The sequence below is a fragment of the Euphorbia lathyris genome, chromosome 2 (genome assembly GCF_963576675.1).
Source record: "Euphorbia lathyris chromosome 2, ddEupLath1.1, whole genome shotgun sequence".
NCBI lineage: Eukaryota > Viridiplantae > Streptophyta > Magnoliopsida > Malpighiales > Euphorbiaceae > Euphorbia > Euphorbia lathyris.
In genome coordinates, this window is record NC_088911.1 from 107,968,638 (window position 1) to 107,991,021 (window position 22,384).

Sequence of the window (22,384 nt, forward strand, 5' to 3'; positions counted from 1 at the left end):
ATGCAGGGATGATCTATCCAATCTCTGACAGCCAGTGGGTGAGTCTCGTGCATATGGTGCCGAAGAAGGGGGGCACAACAGTGACATTGAATGAGAAGAATGAACTAATCCCGGTGCGGAAAACTACCGGGTGGCGAATATGCGTGGACTACAGGAAATTGAACGACGCCACCAGGAAGGATCATTTCCCTCTTTCGTTCATTGATCAAATGCTTGAACGCATGGCAGGTAAGTTTTTCTTCTGTTGTGTGGATGGGTATTCGGGCTACATGCAAATATCAGTGGATCCTGACGATCAGGAAAAGACCACTTTCACTTGCCCTTTTGGGACATTTGCATATAGACGGATGCCCTTCGGGTTGTGCAATGCACCTGCTACGTTTCAGAGGTGTATGACAGCTATATTTTCTGATATGATAGAAAAATTCATGGAGGTCTTTATGGATGATTTTTCTGTTTTTGGTACTACTTTTGATAGCTGTTTGCATAACTTGGGATTAATGCTGCAAAGATGTGAGGAAACTGACCTAGTCCTAAACTGGGAAAAGTGTCAGTTTATGGTCACTGAGTGTATAGTTTTAGGGCATAAGGTATCACGAAAAGGGATTGAGGTAGACCCTGCTAAAGTTGAGGTCATTGAAAAACTACCTCCCCCTTCCAGTGTCAAAGCAGTTAGGAGTTTTTTAGGCCACGCTGGTTTTTATAGGCGCTTTATTAAGGATTTTTCTAAAATTGCCAGGCCTATGACCCAATTGTTGCTGAAGGATGCCAATTTTGTTTTCACACCAGAATGTCTTGAATCTTTTAACACTTTAAAAGACAAATTGATTAAAGCTCCCATAATGGTTAGTCCCAACTGGGATTTACCATTTGAGCTAATGTGTGATGCCAGTGACACAGCTGTAGGTGCATGCTTAGGTCAAAAAGTGGATAAAATTTGCCGACCAAATTCATATGCTAGTAGAACTCTGAATGACGCTCAATTAAATTATACCACCACAGAAAAAGAGTTATTAGCTGTGATTTTTGCACTTGACAAGTTTCGTTCATATTTGGTGCTTTCAAAAGTTATTGTTTACACTGACCATGCTGCATTGAGGTATTTGTTTTCAAAACAGGATGCCAAACCTAGACTCCTTAGGTGGATTCTATTACTGCAGGAGTTTGATCTGGAGATACAAGATAAGAAGGGAGTTGAAAATGTGGTTGCTGATCATCTTTACAGATTGGAACAAGAGGAGGTGGATGCAGACACCGATGCAGACATCCAGGAGACATTTCCCGACGAGCACTTACTGTCAATTAGACATGTCCCTTGGTTTGTCGATTTTGCTAATTTCCTTGTAGGAAAGCTGATCCCTCCATACCTCTCTTACCAGCAGAGGAGGAAGTTCCTGCATGACGCAAAGCAGTACCTCTGGGATGATCCCTACCTATTCAAGGTTTGTGGCGACAACATCATCCGTCGGTGCATTCCTGAGGAGGAGGTAGCTTCCGTCCTTGCATTCTGTCATTCTAAAGAGGTAGGTGGCCACCATGGCGCGGAGAGAACTGCAGCTAAGGTACTCCAGAGTGGGTTCTATTGGCCCACAATCTTCCATGACGCTTTTAATTTTGTTAAAAACTGTGATAAGTGTCAACGAACTGGTAACATTTCATAGAGACATGCCATGCCTATGAAACCAATTTTAGTCTGTGAAATCTTTGATGTTTGGCGGATAGACTTTATGGGAACTTTCCCGAAGTCGTTCAAAAACGAGTACATCCTTGTAGCCGTGGACTACGTTTCTAAATGGGTGGAGGCTGTAGCCCTGCCTAGTAATGATGCGCAGGCTGTCATCCGATTCTTGCAAAAGAATATCTTCACACGGTTTGGCACCCCCCGCACCATTATTAGCGATGGCGGGTCTCATTTTTGTAATCAAGCTTTTAAACAGGTCCTGCATAAATATGGGGTCACTCATAAAGTGGCTACCCCGTATCATCCCCAGACCAGTGGTCAAGTTGAAGTGTCAAATAGAGAGATCAAAACCATTCTTGAAAAAACAGTAAATTCCTCTAGGCATAATTGGTCACTCAAATTAGATGATGCCTTGTGGGCATATAGGACAGCGTTCAAAACACCAATTGGCATGTCCCCATTCAGGCTAGTTTATTGTAAGGCATGTCATCTCCCTGTAGAACTCGAACATAAAGCTTACTGGGCTACCCGTTTTCTAAACTTTGATACACGAGTTGCAGGTGAGAAACGATTATTGCAGCTTGATGCCCTGGAAGAGTTCAGGCTCAGTGCCTATGAGAATTCACGGATCTACAAGGAGAGGACGAAAAGATGGCATGACAAGAGAATAATCAAACGCCACTTTGAGGTAGGGGATAAGGTTTTACTGTACAACTCCAGGCAGCGATTATTCCCTGGTAAGCTGAAGTCGAGGTGGTATGGACCGTTTGAGGTCACCCAGTTATTCTCCTCCGGAGCAGTCGAGATCACAGACGGCCACAATGCCCCTTTCAAGGTCAACGGGCAGCGTCTGAAAATTTATGAAGATAACTTGGGCGTAGTGGAAACACTGCGTTACATAGAGGCCCCTGAGAGAGTTTTTCCTATCCTATCTCTTTTCTTTCACTTACTGTTCAATTTCATATATATGCATCTTTTGGAATTAAATGCATGATTTAGTGTGGGGGAGGAGGCAATAGGATAGGACATTTTGTACATATACCAATTGCATGTTTTATGCCACTATTTGTGTTTTGTGGCATGTTTAGCTTTTGCTTTCAATATTTTGCTTTCAGTAGTTAGAAATAAAAAGAATCTTAGGCAGTTGATTTTTGATGCATCTAGCAATCCTGACATTACAGTTGAAATTGTGCTTTGAAAGTCTGAAAGCTCAGTTGAAATCGATGCATGCAAAAACTTGTGAACAACATTTGAGTCTCCAAAGAGTGTTATTTAACTAAGATTGACATAGAACGTTTCGTTAGGTGAGGCTAGGATTGTTGCAAATAACCCCTAAATTGTGAGCTAGAGCTTAAAGGCCAATATTTTAGACTCATTTTTAGGAACAATCGATCTCTTAGGTGTGGGATTACAGTTATTGTCATTATGCTCATAGGAATTGCATCCAATACTGGTTGAATATTGTGTTATAATTGAACTTGAAATGATTAGGCAATCTAGGTTTAGCCCTTTGTGAACTTAGCCTATTCTTTGATTAGCCAAAATCCCTTACCAATTCCACTAGATAAGCCCCTTTGAGCCTTATTTACCCATTTTCTTTGATAAACCTTGTTACAAGCCCTTAGCCTTCCTAAATACCCTTTCTCACCCAAGTTAATTGACTCAATTTCGGTTAGAAAATCCTTAGGCACACATCCTTCAAATTTCCATTAGCTACCATTGAAAGGTTGTAATTCTAAATAGAAGAAGTAACCAATTCAAATTGACCCTTTGTCCCCTCTATCTCAAAAGAAAAGAAAAGAAATATATATGGTTCAAAATTGAACCGAATAAATTATAGAGGAAATGATAAAAGGCATTCTTTAATTACTTCCCAAATTGAAATAAATCAACCTTGAGCTTCTATCTCGCATATAGCGGGAAAAGTGCCAATTTTTGCAAAAAAATATTCCAGCTAGTTGAGTCATTAACTTTTTGCCTAAATTCCCTTTTTCCTACCCCCAAACCTTAGCCTATGTTACAACCCTTTGAAGACCTATAATCTTGTTTGATTGTGATGCGTAATTTCGAATGGATGGATGATGCAATTCCAACGTGACCATTTTGTGCAATAGACTGTAGAGCGTTTGCCAAATTCATATTTCACCCAAACACTTAAGTGCAAGAGCGACCACCTGTGAGCTAGCAATCGTAGTCCTCGCCTTTTCGTTTTCGCAAAGTGTTGGTTGATAAAACTAATTAATCAGTTTTGGAGATTTATCTGAGGTTCACTTTGTTTTTAATTGTGACGTGAGTAGTCTGAGACCGTATAGATGATAAAAATGCAGTGGATCTTTGTCTGTGTACGGGAGCTATTTGTTGAGTTTTAGTTGCCTTTGATTCTTTCTTGCTTGCGGACAAGCAAGATTCAAGTGTGGGGGGGGGGGGGGGGGGCGGGGTTGATAGCTCCCATTCATATAGGGTTTTTAGGATTGTTTTAGTTCTTTTTTGCTTTATTTCCATTTAATTTCAGTATCATTTTGCTATCTTTCAGTTAAAATCAGTAATTTCCATTATTTATGGCATTTTCTATATTTTCAGGTGTTTTGGGACTGTTTGAGCATTTTCGAACCAGACCCGTGCCTTGTGGAGCACCTCCGGACAATTCAGGGACCGTCGGAGCAACTTTCGGAAGTCCAGGGCCCAAAACAAAGAAAAATCGGATTCAGCCCCAATTTAGTGCATGTCTCGCCGAGACAGTGCCTGTCTCGTCGAGACAGGCCCTCGTCTCGTCGAGACACTGCCCGTCTCGACGAGACGAGGCGGGCCGATGGTTCCCAAAGGGAACCATCGCGTGGTGTCTCGACGAGACGCCTAGTGTCTCGTCGAGACACCCTCTTGTCTCGTCGAGACACCTCTTGTCTCGACGAGACGAAACGCTGGGAAGAAATTTCCCAGCGTTTCCTCACTCCCTAGGCTCGAATTTCAACCTGCAAAATGCCCAAACTACCCCTAACTAAGCATGCACTATAAATAGAACATGATGTCATCTTTGTGGGTGGACTCCTTTTTCCTTTTTGTTCTTCTCTCTCTCTTTCCTTGTATTAGTTTTGATTATTTTGATTTACTTCGATTGAAACGGTTCTTAGCTTCTTGAAGATTGATATAGGAGAGAGTCTTCTCCCGATTTGTAATCAGAATCAGACGAAATCGGGTTTTATATTCCTAATTCCTTATTCTGTGTCTTACTTTTTGCTTATTTGAATTAATGATGATTCAGGCTTATAATAATTGCTTGTTTAGTTTAACTATGAACTAATCCCTATCCAATCTGGGATGGGGATGATTTGATTGCATAACCATGTATGATTAGGGATTTAGTTTACTGGATTGTTTCCAATTGATTAGATTATGCGAGCTTAATGTCTTAGATTTGTCAGGGATATGATGATTGCTAGAATGAGATTTGATGATGATCAACTAGCCTGACATAGCAGAACCTAATGCCTTGAGTCTGACAAATTTAGGATTGCAGATAGGTAGTTACCTGACCAAGGAACTACCTAATCCAAATTAGCATAATCTGACCTCGCTAGAGACCACTAGGAGTGCGGGCTAGCGGCTGGGCTACGGCTTTAGCCTTAATCACCACAGACCCTAATGCTTTGCATGCCCTAGGTTATATGCTGAATCAAGCCGTCAACCAAATGCATGTGAATAGACTACAGGAGATTGACAATCTCCACGTGGTTAATTAGGTGGTTACCGTCAATTATCATTATGATATGAAACTAAATCCCAGTAAATCATACATGGGATCCAATTAAGGGAATCCCCATCTTAGATTGTTTCATCAATTAATTCGAATTATTCCATGTCAAACGCTTGTATCTTTTATTTTAGAAAAATTGCCTCTTTAATCACTCCACCACATATTCAACCTTCCGAACAATTGTGTGCCTACCTTGGGCCGACTAGTTGTGATAAATAGTCCTTGTGGTTCGATCCTGTGCTTAGCACTGTATTACTTGCTGCGATAGGATACACTTGTCCTATTGACCGCTATATAATTTACGAGCATCACCTTAGCACAAGATAATCCATTTAAAATGGCAAGGATTTCCGCATGAACTGTGGACCAGCAGTGCCCCAAGGGAGACGTACCACACATTGCAATAGCTCCGGTTTCCATCCGTACGATGAATCCCGCTGAACTAGATTGAGTTTGGGGATTGAAGGATGCATCACAATGAAGTTTTAGAAAGCCTGGAGGGGGAGAAAGCCATTGGTCAGTCCTTGTGATTGTTGTGGATATGGAGCTCTGAATGGGTTTACACCATTCCTGCGCCCATGTAATACCGAGAAGAAAAGCTTCATTTGAGAGGGGGGAGCTGCCATTTCGCACTTTGTTAAAATCAAACCAGGTCATCTAGAGAAAGGAGCAGAAACTGCAGAATTCATAAGCTGGAAGATGGAGATGAGCCTGTCGAAACCATTCACTGCAGGCTGCCAATAAGTTTGTAAGCCTTAAGAGAGAGTCCTAGGAGCTTCCAACGAGGTTTTGTCCGCGGACACGCTTTGAAGAGATGGAGCAGAGATGCATCCGTTGATCCACAGAAAATGCAGCACCCAGACTCAACTATATGTCTCCGCGCTAAGTTGTCCATGGAGGGTAAGGAGTTGTGGCAAGCTCCCCAAAGGAAATGATTGATTTTTGGAGCCAGTTTGCACTTCCATAGAGATGACCAGAAATCATCAGGACCCCGGGACGAGCCCGGGATATCTGCCAATACCCCGTTACTTGATTGGGCAGTTTTATACCCAATTTTGACTGTATATTCTCCAGTTTTTGATTCTGACCAGAAAAGGCTATCAGTGTGATGAGAGCTTCGTAATGGGATTTTTTTTGAATCCAGGCTGCCTCCTCGTGGTTGAAGCAGTGGTGAAGTAACTCGATGTTCCAAGATGGGGGATTCCAATTTATTAGTGAGGAGACAAATTCTGTAGCGGCTTGGTTTACCATATGGAAAGGGCGATGTCCAGGGAGGCCGGGAACCCATCGAGATGAGAGGATTTTAACTTCATCCCCGGTGCCAATTCGCCACACACCCTCTTTGAGTAAAATGTGTCGGACCGAAAGCAAGCAGCGCCACACATAGCTATCATTACTGGTCCCCGTAGCTTTAAATATCGAAATTCCTCTCAAGTATTTATGGGAGAAGATTTTGGAACAGAGAGAGCTTGGTCTGCTGAAAATTCTACAGACTTGTTTTGCTAAGAGAGCTTGATTGAAGGAAAACATGTGTCTAAACCCGAGTCCGCCCTCTTTTTTAGGAGCGCATAATTTACCCCATCGCATTTAGTGAATCCGTTTTTTTCCTTTTTCCGAACCCCACCAAAAATCCGCCATTAGAGATTGGAGTTCATCACAAAACGTTTTGGGAAGTAGAAAACAACTCATTAGGTATTGCGGAATAGCTTGGGCTACCGCCTTAATCATGACTTCCTTCCCGGCTCGTGACAAACATTTTTCACTCCATCCGCCTACTTTCTTTAGTAAGCGCTCCTTTAGAAAGGTGAAGACTATCTTTTTTGATCTCCCAATCATGGTAGGCATCCCGAGATACTTGGGGAAGGCCTGAGTTTCTTTGACCCCCAACATATTGCAAATACTGTTCTTTGTACTCTCTTTCACCCTGGAGCTGAAGCTCACTTCAGATTTTTCATAATTGATGCATTGGCCGGAGGCACGTTCGTATGTGTGGAGTATGTGCTTTATCGCCTCACATTCTGGTCCGTTAGCTTTGAAGAACACCATTGAATCATCTGCAAAAAGTAAATGTGAAACCATAAGAGCTGTAGAACTAACCATCAAAATAGGAAAACGTATTACAAAACATTAGCAATATTCCTTGTCAATCAGTCTCGGTTCACGATGAAATGAAGTAAAAAACAGTAGTATAGTGGAAGTATTAAATTGTTGTATATGAATTTGGGAACAAGTTCTAAGTATTACAATTCTGTAATACAAGTGAGATTTTTCTTGATAAGCCAACCAATCAAAATATAAAACATTTAATCTCTATTTACAAACATACAAGCTATAATGGATACCTACAATTAAAACAATCCAAGGGTGGAGGTTCAATTTTGATTCTAAGTTAGAATCATATGTCACATGCATGCATCCAAATTTTACATGTTTTAGTAACTTGTGGACACTCCTTTTGCCAATCCGTGGAGTGAAACAACTATTAACACTTCCAACATTAGTTTAGTTCTTATTATTTAGAGGTTTCTTGTTGCAATTCTAAAGGTTAAAGCCGGTGTGCTGTTTGTCATGGGACCAGGTTTGAGTCGGGTCAAAATCTTGTGAGCGCCAAGACTTTCCTAAGTCCAATTCCTATCAAAGGAATATATCCTCTTTAAACGCCCCGTCAATGCATCTATCAGCATTCCGTCCTGGTAGGACTCCCTGTAATTAAATCCCGCCTTAAAAGGGACACATATTATGGGCTAACTCCGGATCCCATAATGATGTGATATTGATTATGAAAGAGAAATAATAATCAAATCAACAAGTTTTCTAGATGAATTAACACAATCAAATAACAAACATAAATTGGTAATAACAAACCAATCCCAAAGAATTAAAACAATGAAAAGAGATCTAACTTTACAAATTTGAATAATTAAAGTGGAACCCGAGTGTTTGGCGATTCACAAGTACCTTACCAAAATAATTGTTCACGATCAAGATAATATTGCAAAAATGATGACCTGATCTTTCAAACTTACAATAAAGAATTCAATCCTGGATTGAAAATAATTCCCAAAGGAAAAGAAGAACTTTTGTTCATAAAAATATTGATGTTCAATTGATGAAAAATAATGAAGAATACAAGCCTTTATATAGGCTACAAAAGAAACCTAAACTAAAAAGGAAGTTGAATTCTAGTACACCAAGCTAAAAGAAATCCTAATTAGACAAGAAAAATCATGAAATTCGTTTTTGTCTTTTAGATCCAAATTTCAGCCCACTAATTAACATTATTTGGGCCTTTTAATTAGCTAGAAATAAGCCCAATCAAACCTATAAGGCTATAAAATTAATTTTAATGAGTCTCAATGGGTTTTGCACATATCAAACACATTCAAGTCCAAAACTTCTCTTAAAACATGATCAACCTTTTTACATATCACTATTATGGGATTGGGTTTGAATACACCACAAAAATACACAATCTCTAATGACTTCGCTAGAATCCACTCCTTGCTTAAAGAAGCTCAAGACGAGTCTATTAAGCATTTGTTGGTCTTTCTTTGCACGATTCTTCGTCATAGATCAAATTGACAGCTCCAATGGATCCCCCCATGCTTCTATTGGGCTCCTTAACTCCAAGCTCCTTTGTTCCATGCTCTTGTGATTTTGATATCATATCATTCCCCCTCTTTTGAAAAAGATTTGTACTCAAATCTTCATCTCATACATCAAACAAAGATAAAGTTCATAGAGTTCCACCATAGAGTTCATATAGTTCCACCATATGGAGACATTCGCTAGTAGACTAGGGTGGATCGCTTAAGCTAGTGCCGACTACTGACCCAAGGGGTGGCGGAGATCCAACGCATAGGTAGTCCATATCCTTTATAGTGTTGCTTATACTAACTTGGTCTCTACCATCAGCGTACATTGATATGTCCCATTTTCCACTTTATGTCGAAGCCTTCTCGTAACTTTGACAATGTTTAGGGTTGAGTTTGCCTATGGTCAAACTCCCTCCTTACACTATCCACACGCGGGCTCGTCCGTGTAGGCCACCGGACTGTCTTGGACTTAGAGCACGTTTTTAGCCAATTATTCACACACGTAAAACGTCTTGCATTTCTAGAGGTCAATCCAGTATGCTATCCATACGTGGGCCTGTCGATGTGCTGTCAGACTGTCTCGGGATGGAAGCTTGTTCTTTAGCCAATTATTCACACACATAAGCATTTCCTCGCACAACTCAAGTTCAATAAGGTCAAATTAACCTAACGAGTCAACCCTCAAAATTTAGTGGCAATTGGACTCCTTTAGATATCGTTTTGGATTAGTGGCTAATGAAACATTTGAATCTCTACTCTTGTTAGCCTTTGAGTTTGTATAAGACATAATATAGGAGAAACATTCTATTTGTCCAAAGGTTACAAGCATGTTGCCCTATCGCTCCCCACTGCTCGTTGCCTCTACCTCAATTTCGATTGTCCCTCCTTATGACTTTCGTGTAACTTAGTCTCGAGACACAGTGAACTGATCGATTTTTCTTTGGATCGTTTCTCCAAGCCCGTTGGGCATTTGAATTGACATGTGTTACAGATGGAATTAGACTGCTCGAAAATCTCACCCACTCCAATAGGCAACACCCTCGTTACCACTGGTGGTTTAGCCATTGCTTACCTTCCATCTTTGGCCAGTCACTCGGTGAATTTACCTGATTTATGCCTTTGTGGCACAATGTTGGAATTCCCTTCGGTAGGCAATTGTCCACTCTCAAGGCCCAATTGGCAAGCTTTTCTCCGCTTTTCTATTCTCTTCTTGGCCTGTGGAACATGCACCATTTTCTCATTGGTGCTTGCTATTGAAGGATCATTCAGTTGGGTGATGGATCAACAGAACTGCTATTTCCTTCGGCCACACTCTTGCCATTATTGCATTCCATCCTTCCCTTGGGTGGTTGTCCTGTCGGTATTTTTGGTGGATCAACTCTTTATAACCCCAATAGTAGCTGCATTGCCTCGAGATTCTTAGCTTTTGGCATGTCCTCTCAATGTAATGGCACCATGCTCACATTCCCCATGTATGCACACAAAATTCATTAATGGAATAGGCATTAACTAGACATGGTAAAAAATTCCATGCCAAAAACCATAAGGTTATCATCCATGGTCATAATGGAAAATTCAAGTAGTCTGTCCACGTGCCAAGCTTGATGGGAACATTCTCTATCACGCCATGTGTTGGCCTAGGCTCTTTGTAGCTCTCAATGCCCATACTAAAAGGGATTGACGTGCATGCATCCCCATTTACAATGGATCTCATGCAAAGAGCTAAGTTCTTCTTGGATCCACCAAGTTCAGTTTTAACTGTGACTATTTCTGCAAGAACTCTCTCTAGTTCCTGCCTAAGAGCAGAGATCTCCTACCCAAAGGTGTCTTCCAAAGTCTCATCTCGATAGCTTGATGGGAACATTCTCTATCACGCCATGTGTTGGCCTAGGCTCTTTGTAGCTCTCAATGCCCATACTAAAAGGGATTGACGTGCATGCATCCCCATTTACAATGGATCCCATGCAAAGAGCTAAGTTCTCCTTGGATCCACCAAGTTCAGTTTTAACTGTGACTATTTCTGCAAGAACTCTCTCTAGTTCCTGCCTAAGAGCAGAGATCTCCTACCCAAAGGTGGCTTCAAAAGTCTCATCTCGATCTTATGCTACAAGATAAATCATATGGTGAATGTGAGAGAATAATTATGGTCTTCCTTTCCATGGAGCTCTAGAGCTGTGAGCATGGTGAATGTGTGATAAAATGATAGTGTTGGTGGCTAAGCTTAGGATTTTTTTTTTTGGAAGAGAAGGAAAGTTGAGATGAAGGAATGAATCGATTGTGTGTTGGCGTCTAGCATTAGTTTATTACGTTACTTACATAAAAGGAAAATATGGTAGTGGTTATGAAATGAACCAAAATAAAAAGAAAATATGTTAGTGGGTAGGAGGGAGTGGAGGGAGAGAATTTATGTCGCTGACACGACTTGATTTCACGGTTTTATATGATGGTTCATGTTAGCCGATCTCGAATCATTTCGGGACTAAGGCTTTGTCGTTGTTGTTGTTGTGATTTTTTATGAGAATAAGTATATAAATATATAATAACAGTAATAAATATATACCAGGTCGGGCCAGCCCACAACAATTATACAAATCCCAAACTCAACCCAGAAATATGCGGGCTTATACGAGCTTGGACCAGGCTAGGCTTAACACCATTTTAATATGTCCAAGCCCGATCCATTTAATGCGGTTCGTATAGGTATCTGAGCCCGTAGACATGCTAATATGGACTGAAACAAGCTCCACAATGTTGATTTGTAAAACTAGCATCATCATTAAAGAGATATGGTTTTTCACAATCATATTTTGACTATTCTCTTTTCTCTTTTCACTTTGACAAAAGCAAAAATACAACTTAATATGTGGTGTATGTGGATGATCTCATCATTGCAGGAAACGACAAAGTGAGATTACCTATTTTTAAAGCTTATTTAAGGAGATGCTTTAAAACGAAAGATTTGGGGGGTATTGAAGTATTTTTTTGGGGTTAGAGGTAGCCCAAAATGCATAAGAAATTTTTATATGTCAGTGAAAATATGTTTTAGATATTTTATTTGAAACGAGGTGGTTAGGAGATAAACTTGCAGCTTTTTCGATAGAGCAAATTCATAACCTAGCATCAGGTGGAAAGATATTGAGAGATTTGGAAAAATATAGAACGTGTGGACATTTGATATATTTGTCTATCACTCGTCCAGATCTCGCATATTCTGTTCATATTTTGTCTCAATTTATGAAAAGACCAAGAGAGAAACATTGAGAAGCACCTCTAGCGTGGAGCGTTATTTGAATCCAGGCCAAGGCATTTTGTTACGTTATGACAATGATGTGCAGCTGGAAGGATGATGTGATTCAAATTGAGCCAGTTGTCCTATTACTAGGCGACCTTTAAGTCGTTGGTTTGTGCTTCTCGGTTATTCTCATGTGTCCTGAAAAACAAAGAACAACCAGCAGTGTCCATATGGATCTTAATATCGAAATGAATTTGGTTATTCACCGTTAGATCTAGACTATAGTTTTTCATTCTTCTGCTGAATCAGTGTATCGTTCAATGATAGCTATTACTTGTGAATTAAAATGGTTAAAATAACTACTTGATGAAAGTGTGCAACATAAGAAGGGGATGCAATTATATTGTGATAGTTTATCTGCTTTATATAATGCTCAGAAATTGATATTCCAAACGAAAACGAAACACTTTGAAACATATGGTCATTTTATGAGAGATACGATTATTGATGGTCTTATTTACCTTCCTTATATACCTACACACATGAAACTAGCATATATTTTTATAAAAGCTCTCAAAAACATTTTGAATTCCTTCATCAAGTTGGACATTCGAGATCTTCATGCTCCGACTTGAGGGTATTCTATGTAAATTAGGAAGATTAATTACCTGACTTATTATTTAGAAAGTTGAAGTAATTTAAGAATCTAATTGCTTTAACTTGTTATTTAGAAAATTGAAGTAATTTAAGAATCTCATTGCTTTAACTTATTATTTAGAAAATTGAAGTAATTTAAGAATCTCATTGCTTTAACTTATTATTTAAGAAGTTAAAAGTAATTTAAAATTCTTTTTTTTTCTTCCTTGGGCTTGCACACCAATCTTTAAAGGGTTGTATATTCCTATGTAAATATTTGTTCACAAAGAGAATAAATGAGATTTAATTCTCAGACAAATTTATCAATATACATTAAATTAGTGAAAGAAAATATTTCCTTAATATTTTTCAAAATACAATATGTTACTGCAAACTAACCGCTGGTGAGAAAACAGAAAAAGAGAAAATTAAATAAATAGAAGTGGTTTAGGGAAAGAGAGAAGTAAAAATGAATAAAACAAAAGCATTACGCATTTTGAGTTGAGAGAGAAATAATGATTTGAGCACAATATGAAATGCAATCAATCAGAATCGTTTTATACCTTAACCTCCATTCAACTGCTAATTTCCACCGTTCAATTGACCTCTTTGTCTTACTGCAAACATTTTCAACTTTCTGCACATTATTGGCTTCTAAAAAAGCACTAACCTCGCCTTCAAATTCACATTCACATTGTATCATCTTCTTCACTTCCCTACACTTGTTCAAGTTTTGGAGTTTCGAGATACTAGATAAGACTAAATTATCTTCTTCAACTGTCGTTGCTAAACTTTTCAAAATTGATTGACAACTTTTAGATATCCATTTTAAGACCATTATCTCATTTTCTACAGAAAGTTGAGAACCAGAATAAGCAAGGTGTCCTATTGATCTCCGCTGGTTTGGAGGGGTTGCCCATAAGCGCAAAGCCGATAGTAAGGCAAAAGATGGCTTCCCATCTTCATGGATGTACAACGAATCCACTGCCCATGAATTACATATATACATGCTGGCTTCCAAGGGAATAAATACCTTGTCATTCGAATTTTCGTCTAAGCAAAACCCATAGAATTCGAGAAGCTCCAAATTTGTGTATGTTCCGTAGCTTAAGAGAACCTGCAAACCAAGTTTCATTTTAAGCTATGATAGTCTCGTTCAACGTGATACAGCAGAACAGCAAAGGCAGCAATTTCTTCTTGTATCCTACATTACAACAAAAAACAACTTTTCGAGGACTGCAAGTCAACAATTCAGCTAATGAGTTGGTATTTTGCAGCAATTTCATACAAGCCTCCAAAAGCTTGGTGAAACTAAAGTTCTATGCATATTGAATTGAACAGTGGGAGTAATCCTAATAGTTTGTCTGAAAGAAGCAAATGAGTAGGTATTTTGCTGAGAGATAATACAAGCATGAAAACGTTCTCTCCAAAGCCTTGAAATTTTAATTGCACAAAGTTTAAGGTGAGAATCTTCACTTACTGCTATGTAAAATCTACAGAGTTACGACTCATTAACATCTTGCATTGAAAGCTTAGATATCAGATAACAATGTAAAACTAGTTAAGAACGTATAGAACATCAATGAGATAAATTTGGGTGCTTTACAAACGACCCATGCAATAAAAATTTGAGTTCACCCTAAGGTTTGACAATTATTACTAGAAAGAGATTAAATTTATAAAAACCAAATTACAGAATCCTTAATTTTTGATCCCATATACTTTTTAGTGTTTTTATTAAAATAAGCTTTACTTTTATGTTTAGGATTCCATAATTTGAATTTTAGGCATTATAAATGAACTCAGGCAATTGCCTATCCAGCTATTTCCTTGTGTTTGAGAGTTCAAGTTTTCTTAAGAAAAACTACTGGAAATTTAAAGAAGTAATGCTAGAAAGAGAATTTCTGGTATTTCATAACGATTTTCAAAGTACAAGAATTCACAAGTAGTAACCCAAAAACGAAATTCACACAAGAACAAGAATAAATTTGAAGCCAGTAATTAGAGAAAGCATTTCATGTTGCCAACTATCAATTCTACCTTCAATCGTTCAAATGGAAATGGTATGTATTCAATCATAAGAAATATCAAAAACTTCCATGCAACGCATAGAACTCCTGTAGTAAGCCACATAATAAAAACTTCTAATGTTATCAAAAAGTTTTGAATGAATTCTGTACAACAAAACTTTAACTTGCATTAATGTTCTTTGCAAATAGGGATAAGGTTCAAATTTTGAACTATCGTTTTTGGAGAAGTGCAGATTTATCTCTAACATACGAAATTGTGTAAATTTACCCTACCTAACAAAAAAATTTGAAAAGACTGATTTGACAGTTATTCGACTACAGCACCGGATCTTCCAAACAAGTTTGTCGAGAAAACCAAAGTAGTTTCATGCATTTTGGCATGTTTATAACCGTTTTAAAAACATAATAAACATTTTAGCCAGTTTTTTGTGATTAACTCGTATTTGGAGACTTAAATACTAGCATTTTGGTAGGTTGTTTGTAACTGTGTTAGTAACAAATAAATATTTTAGACATAATTGATGTTTGAAAGGTTTGATGTAACAATTAAATAACCAGTCAAATGACAGTGAACCAGTCCGTTTAAATTTTCTGCTAGAGGTAAAATTGATATTGTTTAGGGGTAAAATTGCATCATTTCGTGTGTTCGGGGTTTGGACCTTATCCCTTGCAAATAAAATAGTAGCAACAAAGAGAAGGGAAGAGGATGAAAAGAAAAATAAAATGTAAAACTACTTCAAAACACAACCCCCCACCACCCACACACAGAAAGACCAAGGAACACATACGGACAAGTGCAACACAAACTACTTGTAGAGTGTGCAAGAATCAAAAGTAAGGCAAATATTTCATAGATGGGAAAAACTAGAACAATTAAACAAATTAATGGTAATTAGCAACCCATTTTCACGCAATGTCATAAGAACATTCAATTGAGGTAGTTCACGATGTCCCATGTAAACATTAGAATAAAGCCTTATCACACAACCCGTGTTATCACTCAATGACATAGATTTTCAAAAGAAGTTCATGATGTCTCATGTAAAAATTAGAATCACAATCATATCCCTGAAGGTCTTACTGCATATGCTTCTTAAAATCAAGATGCAGGTTTTTTCCACCTTTCTACCTCTCGTAAAGGGTGGCTGAGTGAGGATTAGGTTGTGGAGAAGGAATAAAATGGATAACAAAATGCATTTTCCTAACAATCTAACAAATAAAACTATATTGCAATGACTAGTCTAAGGTTCATTCTACACTATAGTTTATCCTACAACAAAAACTATCTAAAATTAATAAAAAAAAAGTGCAAGTTACCAATAACACATGCATTTGAACTTACTGAAAAGAAGTTTGTAGTACCTGTTCCCCCTTTTTATAATTTTTCCGAGCATAGAAGCAATATGCAGCATTGTCTTCATCAAATCCACCATCTGTTAACCTCTGCATATGTGCATCATATCCCTCCACAAATACATTACTTCTAGAAATCCCACTTGACAAAGGGCCATCATCTTGCAAGAAAGAACCATTCATCCAACTCTCAGCAGTTTCATAGCTACTTGGTTCCTCTTCAGGAACAGCGTAATTGAACAAGTCCCCAACAGGACACAGGCACCCAGCCTCATCCCAGGGTACATGCAATGTTCGTGAGGAAATCTATAAAAAGAATTAAATTATTAAAGTTTTAAATTGCAGCTTGTAAAGAAGGATGTAGAGTTCAACACCTACTAGAGAGAAATAAGACAAACAGAATCCCTATAATATTTCTGTAGAACATTAAAGACTGACTATTGCAACATGAAACACAAGGTAATCAGTGATCACCAATAAAACAAGACAGGAACTCAACAAACACAGAGTAAAACTTGTTTTAGAAATTTCAACTACCTGCAATGCTGATCCATGTCATTTTTTAGGAAGTATTCACTTACAAGTAGGTGCTTGATTCAGCCAAAGTATTCGATTATCCTATCATGCATGCTGATATTGGAGACGAGATATTTTAAAACAAGAACTATCTCGTGAAAGTAGAAAAGTATCTCACAGTTGCACAAGCCCAAATCCATGCCCTAAGAGTGAGAAATTGTGGCCTAAACTGAAGCTGTTGCATTAACAAAAAAGCTTCTTTCCATTCCGCTTCAGCCTTAGATATTGCCTTTTCTGCTGTCCAGATAGCATCATCCACCTAACAATAACTTTGATTTTCAGAAACAATTCCATGTCTCATTACAAAACTTGTTACTTCAAATCAAAGCTTAACTAACAAAGCGAAAAAGTATAAAGAACTTTAAAAAAAAAAAAAAAGTACAAACTGAACTTGCAAAGCCTGCTTTTCAAATTCACTGAAAGTAGCTAATATATCATAACAGCGAGGCAAATGGATCAAATAAGGGTACCAAAATGAACTCTTTCCTTTACCCATTTCGAACAACAAACAAACAGCCAATATCTGCATAAGAAATTTAGCAAAATGAAAGGCATCAATACCCATAAATTCGAGTGAAGTAATGAAAAAATTGAAGACAGATCATTTCAAATATAGCAGAAAACCTGGGTAGGGGAGAGAGGGTTGTGGTTATTGACGGCAGAAGAGAGGAATTCATCTCTGAACAAACTGTCCCTAGTTATCAAGGTAGATTTAGGAACCTTAAGAACTAATTCTCCTTTCCTAAGATCACGAGCGGCGCCCAAACCTCTTCTGCACCAATCCCAGAAGAAACAGATTCTCAGCAGTCACGCAGAGAGAATAGGAAAAAATGTTTAAAAAAAAAAAAAAAGACACATACTCACCCGCCCGCATCAGGGAAATAAGAGAGAAGAAGCGAGTTTCCCAAACAGGAATTTGGTGGTAGAGAATGGAAATTGTTTGGTGAATCTGAAATTCCAAGCTTCGATGCCCATTCGAAAAACCCTACAAGCTTTTCATACTCTGCGTTTTCCATGTATCTACTAGTAGTTCATAATAGCGGCATTTAACTTGCAGTAAGTACCAAATTGCAGTCGAGTGAGAGCATAAAATAAAACTTTGTTAAAAAAAGAGCCAGTTCTGATTTCTGATAATAATCCTGGAAATCGAGCGACAGCAATGCTATTTTTGTGCGCGAAACACATTTGACTAAATCCACTTAATCAGTCACCGAAAATTCTGCTAACCTACGTATCATTTAAATCTTTTATTTAGGAAATAGTGTATTAATTCAATTGCTCGTTAAGATGCATGAAATCCACTTATTTAAAATCCCAAGGTGGAGATTCAAAGCATCCTTAGATTTAGATTTAATAAGCATATATCTAACGGTGAATGAGCAAATTCACTTGCTCATTATGGTGCATATGAAAATTTCTGATTAACTCAAACTCAAAAACCAAACACAGTCAACAAAAAAAAAACACGAAACACATCATACTCTGAAAATAACTAAAAATAATATAAATAATAGACTCCTACTAATTTAAAAATAATATAAAAAACACATCATTCTGGTTGTTGAATCTGATAATCAGGAAGCTATCAGGTTAATCTCTAGTAATAAAGCTATTGGTTTGAATAGCAAGAATTTGACTAGAGGTATCAGGAGGCTATGCCACTCCTTTGGTTCTATCTCTTTCTGCCATATATTTAGAGAGCAAAACAGGGTGGCGGATCGGCTGGCGGCTGCTGGTCATGAAGGAAATGGGGGAGTCACAACTTACTCTTCTCCGCCGGCTTTTCTGTCCTCGATCCTTTTGGAAGATGTGATGGGGGTTAGCTTCCCGAGGCTGATCCCGGGTTAATTTCTTGTTTGTTTGTTTTTTCTTTCGTTCTTTTTCCTACCAAAAAACAAAAAGTAACTAATACATATTCATTTCTAATAATACTTTTATATTTACTCTTTATTTATTATTTTATCATTAAAACTATTAATTATTATTCTATTTACTAACAGTGAAATGAGAAAGATTCATCAATGGTACATTATTAATAAATAAAATAAATTAAGGAGGCACTAAGAGGTAGAAACAGGTTCCCTATTAACAAAGATGATGGAAAGACTCTTAGTGATTTGAAGAACCACTGACAGGCCGTTGGAGCTGATTTTTAACTCTCTCTACTCAAATTTTAACTTAAGAGCCAAATTAAGACAATAGAAGATCTTTTTAGCAGTATATTATAAACTCAAACCGGACAAGTGATTTAATGAGAAATTGATGCTCAAAGTAAACCACTTGAAATGGTTTGGAATAAGATAAAAAAAAAATTAAGCATTCTCGTCCCACATAGGAAAGAAATGAGAATGTTAACTAGTTTATAAGCTAATGGACTTTACAAGCCTTTAACCAATTATTAAGGGAAACACTCTCTCATACGTAGGGATGTAGTTGAATCACCATCGGGTTAGAGGCGCACCTTCACGATGTGGGCAACGCGAATGCCGCATCGAAATGAGCATTCAACAAACCGGCATAGCTCGAATCAGATTCTATTATAACATTGTGCTTACCCGTATCGTTTAACCAACTCAAGGCCTCACGCATGCGGATCTAAATAATAGGGTAAAACACCGTTCTTAGTAGCCAAAAGGGAACCAAATTCATCACGCAAGATGTAGCCAAACCCCGCCTTCTGAAGGTCCTTGAGGATCAAGGCATCCACATTACATGTTAGACTTCCAACAGGGGGAGGAATCCACATATCAGATGTCACGTCCGTGTCCTTAATTTTTTATTTATTATATCCCGAACCCTAAGTTATATTATATTCGTTTTAGGATTGGTCGATTATTTGAGTGTTACGGGTATAGTTTTGAGGGTAATTGCAAATTTTTGTAATAATTATAAGTTTAGGGTAAGTTTTAAAAGAAATTAGATTTTTAGAGGATCAAATTGAGTAATTAACCACTCACATCAATGTATATATATAGGTTTATTTCAGAAATGAAAATCATTTTGATCAAATTCAACCTTCTATATATAGATTTTTGGTAAAGTTTGTATCCATCAGGAGTAGTCCGGACGGGTGGTTTGATATTTGAAGACCATGTTCAGTTAGGAACATGGCCTGTGTACACAGTCTAAAGACCTAGTCGGGTATTGGCAACGAAATGTTGACCAATACAGGATTAGGCATGGTTAAAGAGACGTCTCGATTATGTTTGCGTGTTATGAATTGATTTACGAGGGGATACTCGGTGATGGATACGATGTTGAATTTGATTCGAACTTTGGTTTTTAGTAAGTGTTTATATAAAAAATCATTACGTTTTGGTTAACTTTGATTTGAGATTATTGATTATAACTCTGTTTTAGTTGGATGTTGTTTACAAGTGAATAAGTTTAAGGTTTGTTTTGGGTTAAATGTTTTCACAAATGTATACATATAGCTATGATTGAGTAAAAACTAGTTTCTATAGTTGATAGTTGCTTACTGAGATTTTTGTCTCATATTTTCAAATATTTTAATGTTTTTAGGCGAAGAAGTACGAGGTATTGAGGGAAGTGTTTGGCACTAGGGCGAGAACTAGATACGGCCACGATTGTCCAAGTCGTCTTCTAGGGTATTGCATACCATTTTGTACATGTAGATATAGGTTTGTTTTTGTGCTTGTGAATGTTTAGGCACCCGAGTTGCCAATTTTGAAAGGATAAAGAAGTTGTGGTATGCCAGATTTTGGTTTGAATGTCCAATTATGGTGTTAATTTGTGAGGTTAGGCAAATTAAAAGTTAACATGTTAGAATTGGAGTCATTTTCTATGTTTCAAACTCATTTTGGTAAAACGCACGAGAAAAGGATTCGTAATTGGAAATTATTAGTGATTTTCGACCTTTTACAAATGTAAAAGTATATTATGAAAATATTTCTAAGTTCAAATAAGATTGGTATTTCTTAACTTTTGATTGTGAGATGTTACTTCCGACTCGTTCACGTCTGTGGTAATGTCTCACTGTCATATCCGATTTTATTTTGGATTAGGGGAATTTTGGAAATTTACCCACGATCTCTGTCATAGACACGACTTTGGAGAAAATTATCATTCAAATCCTACTTAACGAAGAAATAAGATCTGCAACCATGGTGACAGAACCTAACAGATGCACTAAGGATATGACATACAGATTCATAGGGCCAGGTATCCAAGGTTCATTCCAGATATAGATAGATGAACCCGAGCCAACAAGTCTTCTAGCCCTAGCTTTAATGAGATGTTGACTAGCCATTATTCTGTGCCTGAGGTATCTAGGATTTTGTTTCAATGAAGCCTCTAGAAAAGAAGAATTCAGATAACATCTCGCTTTATGGACCTTAGCTATAAGATAATCTGGTTGGGTCAGCAATCTCCAACCCTAATTGGAAAGAAGGGATAAATTAAAGTCTCTAATTCTTCTGAAGTTCATACCAGTTTAAGATTTTGGGAGGCACAACCGAGCCTAAGACTTCTAGTGAATGTCTCTACTGTCACCTATCCCTGAACCCCACCATAAAGCATTTATAAGGCTCTACAAGACTACATAGAGCTAATTAGGGAGTAAAAATAGTCCCATAGCATAAGAAAGGAGGGCATAAAGAACAGATTTAATCAACACCTCTTTCCCAGCACGAGATAAAAAAAAATTTGATTTCCACCCTTTGAGTCTTTTACACATTCTTTCCTCAATATAATTGAAAATTTGAACTTTACTGTGCCCAATGATTGAAGGCATGTCCAAATGCTTACTGACATAATGGAAACATTTATATCGAGGATTAAACTCATCTCGCTTCGGATAGGCACAGAGATATTTTTACTGAAATCAAATGAAGACTTTTCGAAGTTGATTTGCTGACCAGAACCCTTTGAATATTGATTTGGGAAGTCCCGAATAACTTCACATTCACCACGAGTATCACGGAAGAAAATTAAATGTAATCATCGAATAAGAGATGAGTAATAGCTAAATGACCCCACGCTACGCGATAACCCTGTATACAGGGGCGGAGCCAGGGGACGGGGAGGGTCGGCCGACCCTCCGGCCCCGTCGAAAACCGCCTGAGATGGGGTTTTAACCCTGGCTCCGCCAGGGAGCTGTCATGGCTGGAGCCCCTCCAGCCATGGCGGCGAAGAAGAAGAATATAGTGTTCTTCTTCTTCATTTAGGATGTTGATGACTTTTATTTTTTTTAAACCTAGATGCCAAAACGACGTCATTTTCGTATCTAGGTTTAAAAAATAAAAGATGGAAAGGGATAAAATGCCCTTTCCATCTTAAGGACACTCTTTTTTTCTATTTCGCACAAGAAATAGAAAAGAGAACTGTGCACAAAAAGGGAGAAGGCTCCCATTATTTGGAAAACTTTCCAAATCACACCAATTCTTTTCCAAATTTCAATTGCTCAATCCAATTGTTTTATCTTCTCACTCAATTCAACATCCAATTTTCAAGTAAGTGTTTTATTTTCATTCTTTACTTTATTTCTAGGTTTAGGTTTATGATTTCTAA

At 37.8% G+C, this 22,384-nt stretch overlaps 1 protein-coding gene across 1 annotated transcript; it reads right to left on the reverse strand.

Moving 5' to 3' along the window:
- Window positions 1–13,234: 13,234 nt before the first annotated feature.
- LOC136220924 (protein SET DOMAIN GROUP 40-like) lies at window positions 13,235–18,052 on the reverse strand. The gene is made up of 6 exons (XM_066008766.1): window positions 17,720–18,052; window positions 17,480–17,627; window positions 17,247–17,378; window positions 16,974–17,114; window positions 16,289–16,585; window positions 13,235–14,013 (listed from the first exon to the last, which is right to left on the reverse strand). The coding sequence occupies exons 1-6, from the start codon at window positions 17,869–17,871 to the stop codon at window positions 13,384–13,386; spliced, it is 1,500 nt and encodes a 499-aa protein (XP_065864838.1). The 5' UTR covers window positions 17,872–18,052; the 3' UTR covers window positions 13,235–13,383.
- Window positions 18,053–22,384: the final 4,332 nt, after the last annotated feature.

What these genes read in the sequence shown, in the direction of transcription:
- LOC136220924 (XM_066008766.1), bottom strand. Translation starts at nt 17,871, where the DNA reads ATGGAAAACGCAGAGTATGAAAAGCTTGTAGGGTTTTTCGAATGGGCA. An exon ending in ACCCTCTCTCCCCTACCCAG is followed by an intron (nt 17,379 to 17,479) that starts GTTTTCTGCTAT and finishes TTTCTTATGCAG; the next exon opens with ATATTGGCTGTTTGTTTGTT. An exon ending in TTGAAAAGCAGGCTTTGCAA is followed by an intron (nt 17,115 to 17,246) that starts GTTCAGTTTGTA and finishes AGTTATTGTTAG; the next exon opens with GTGGATGATGCTATCTGGAC.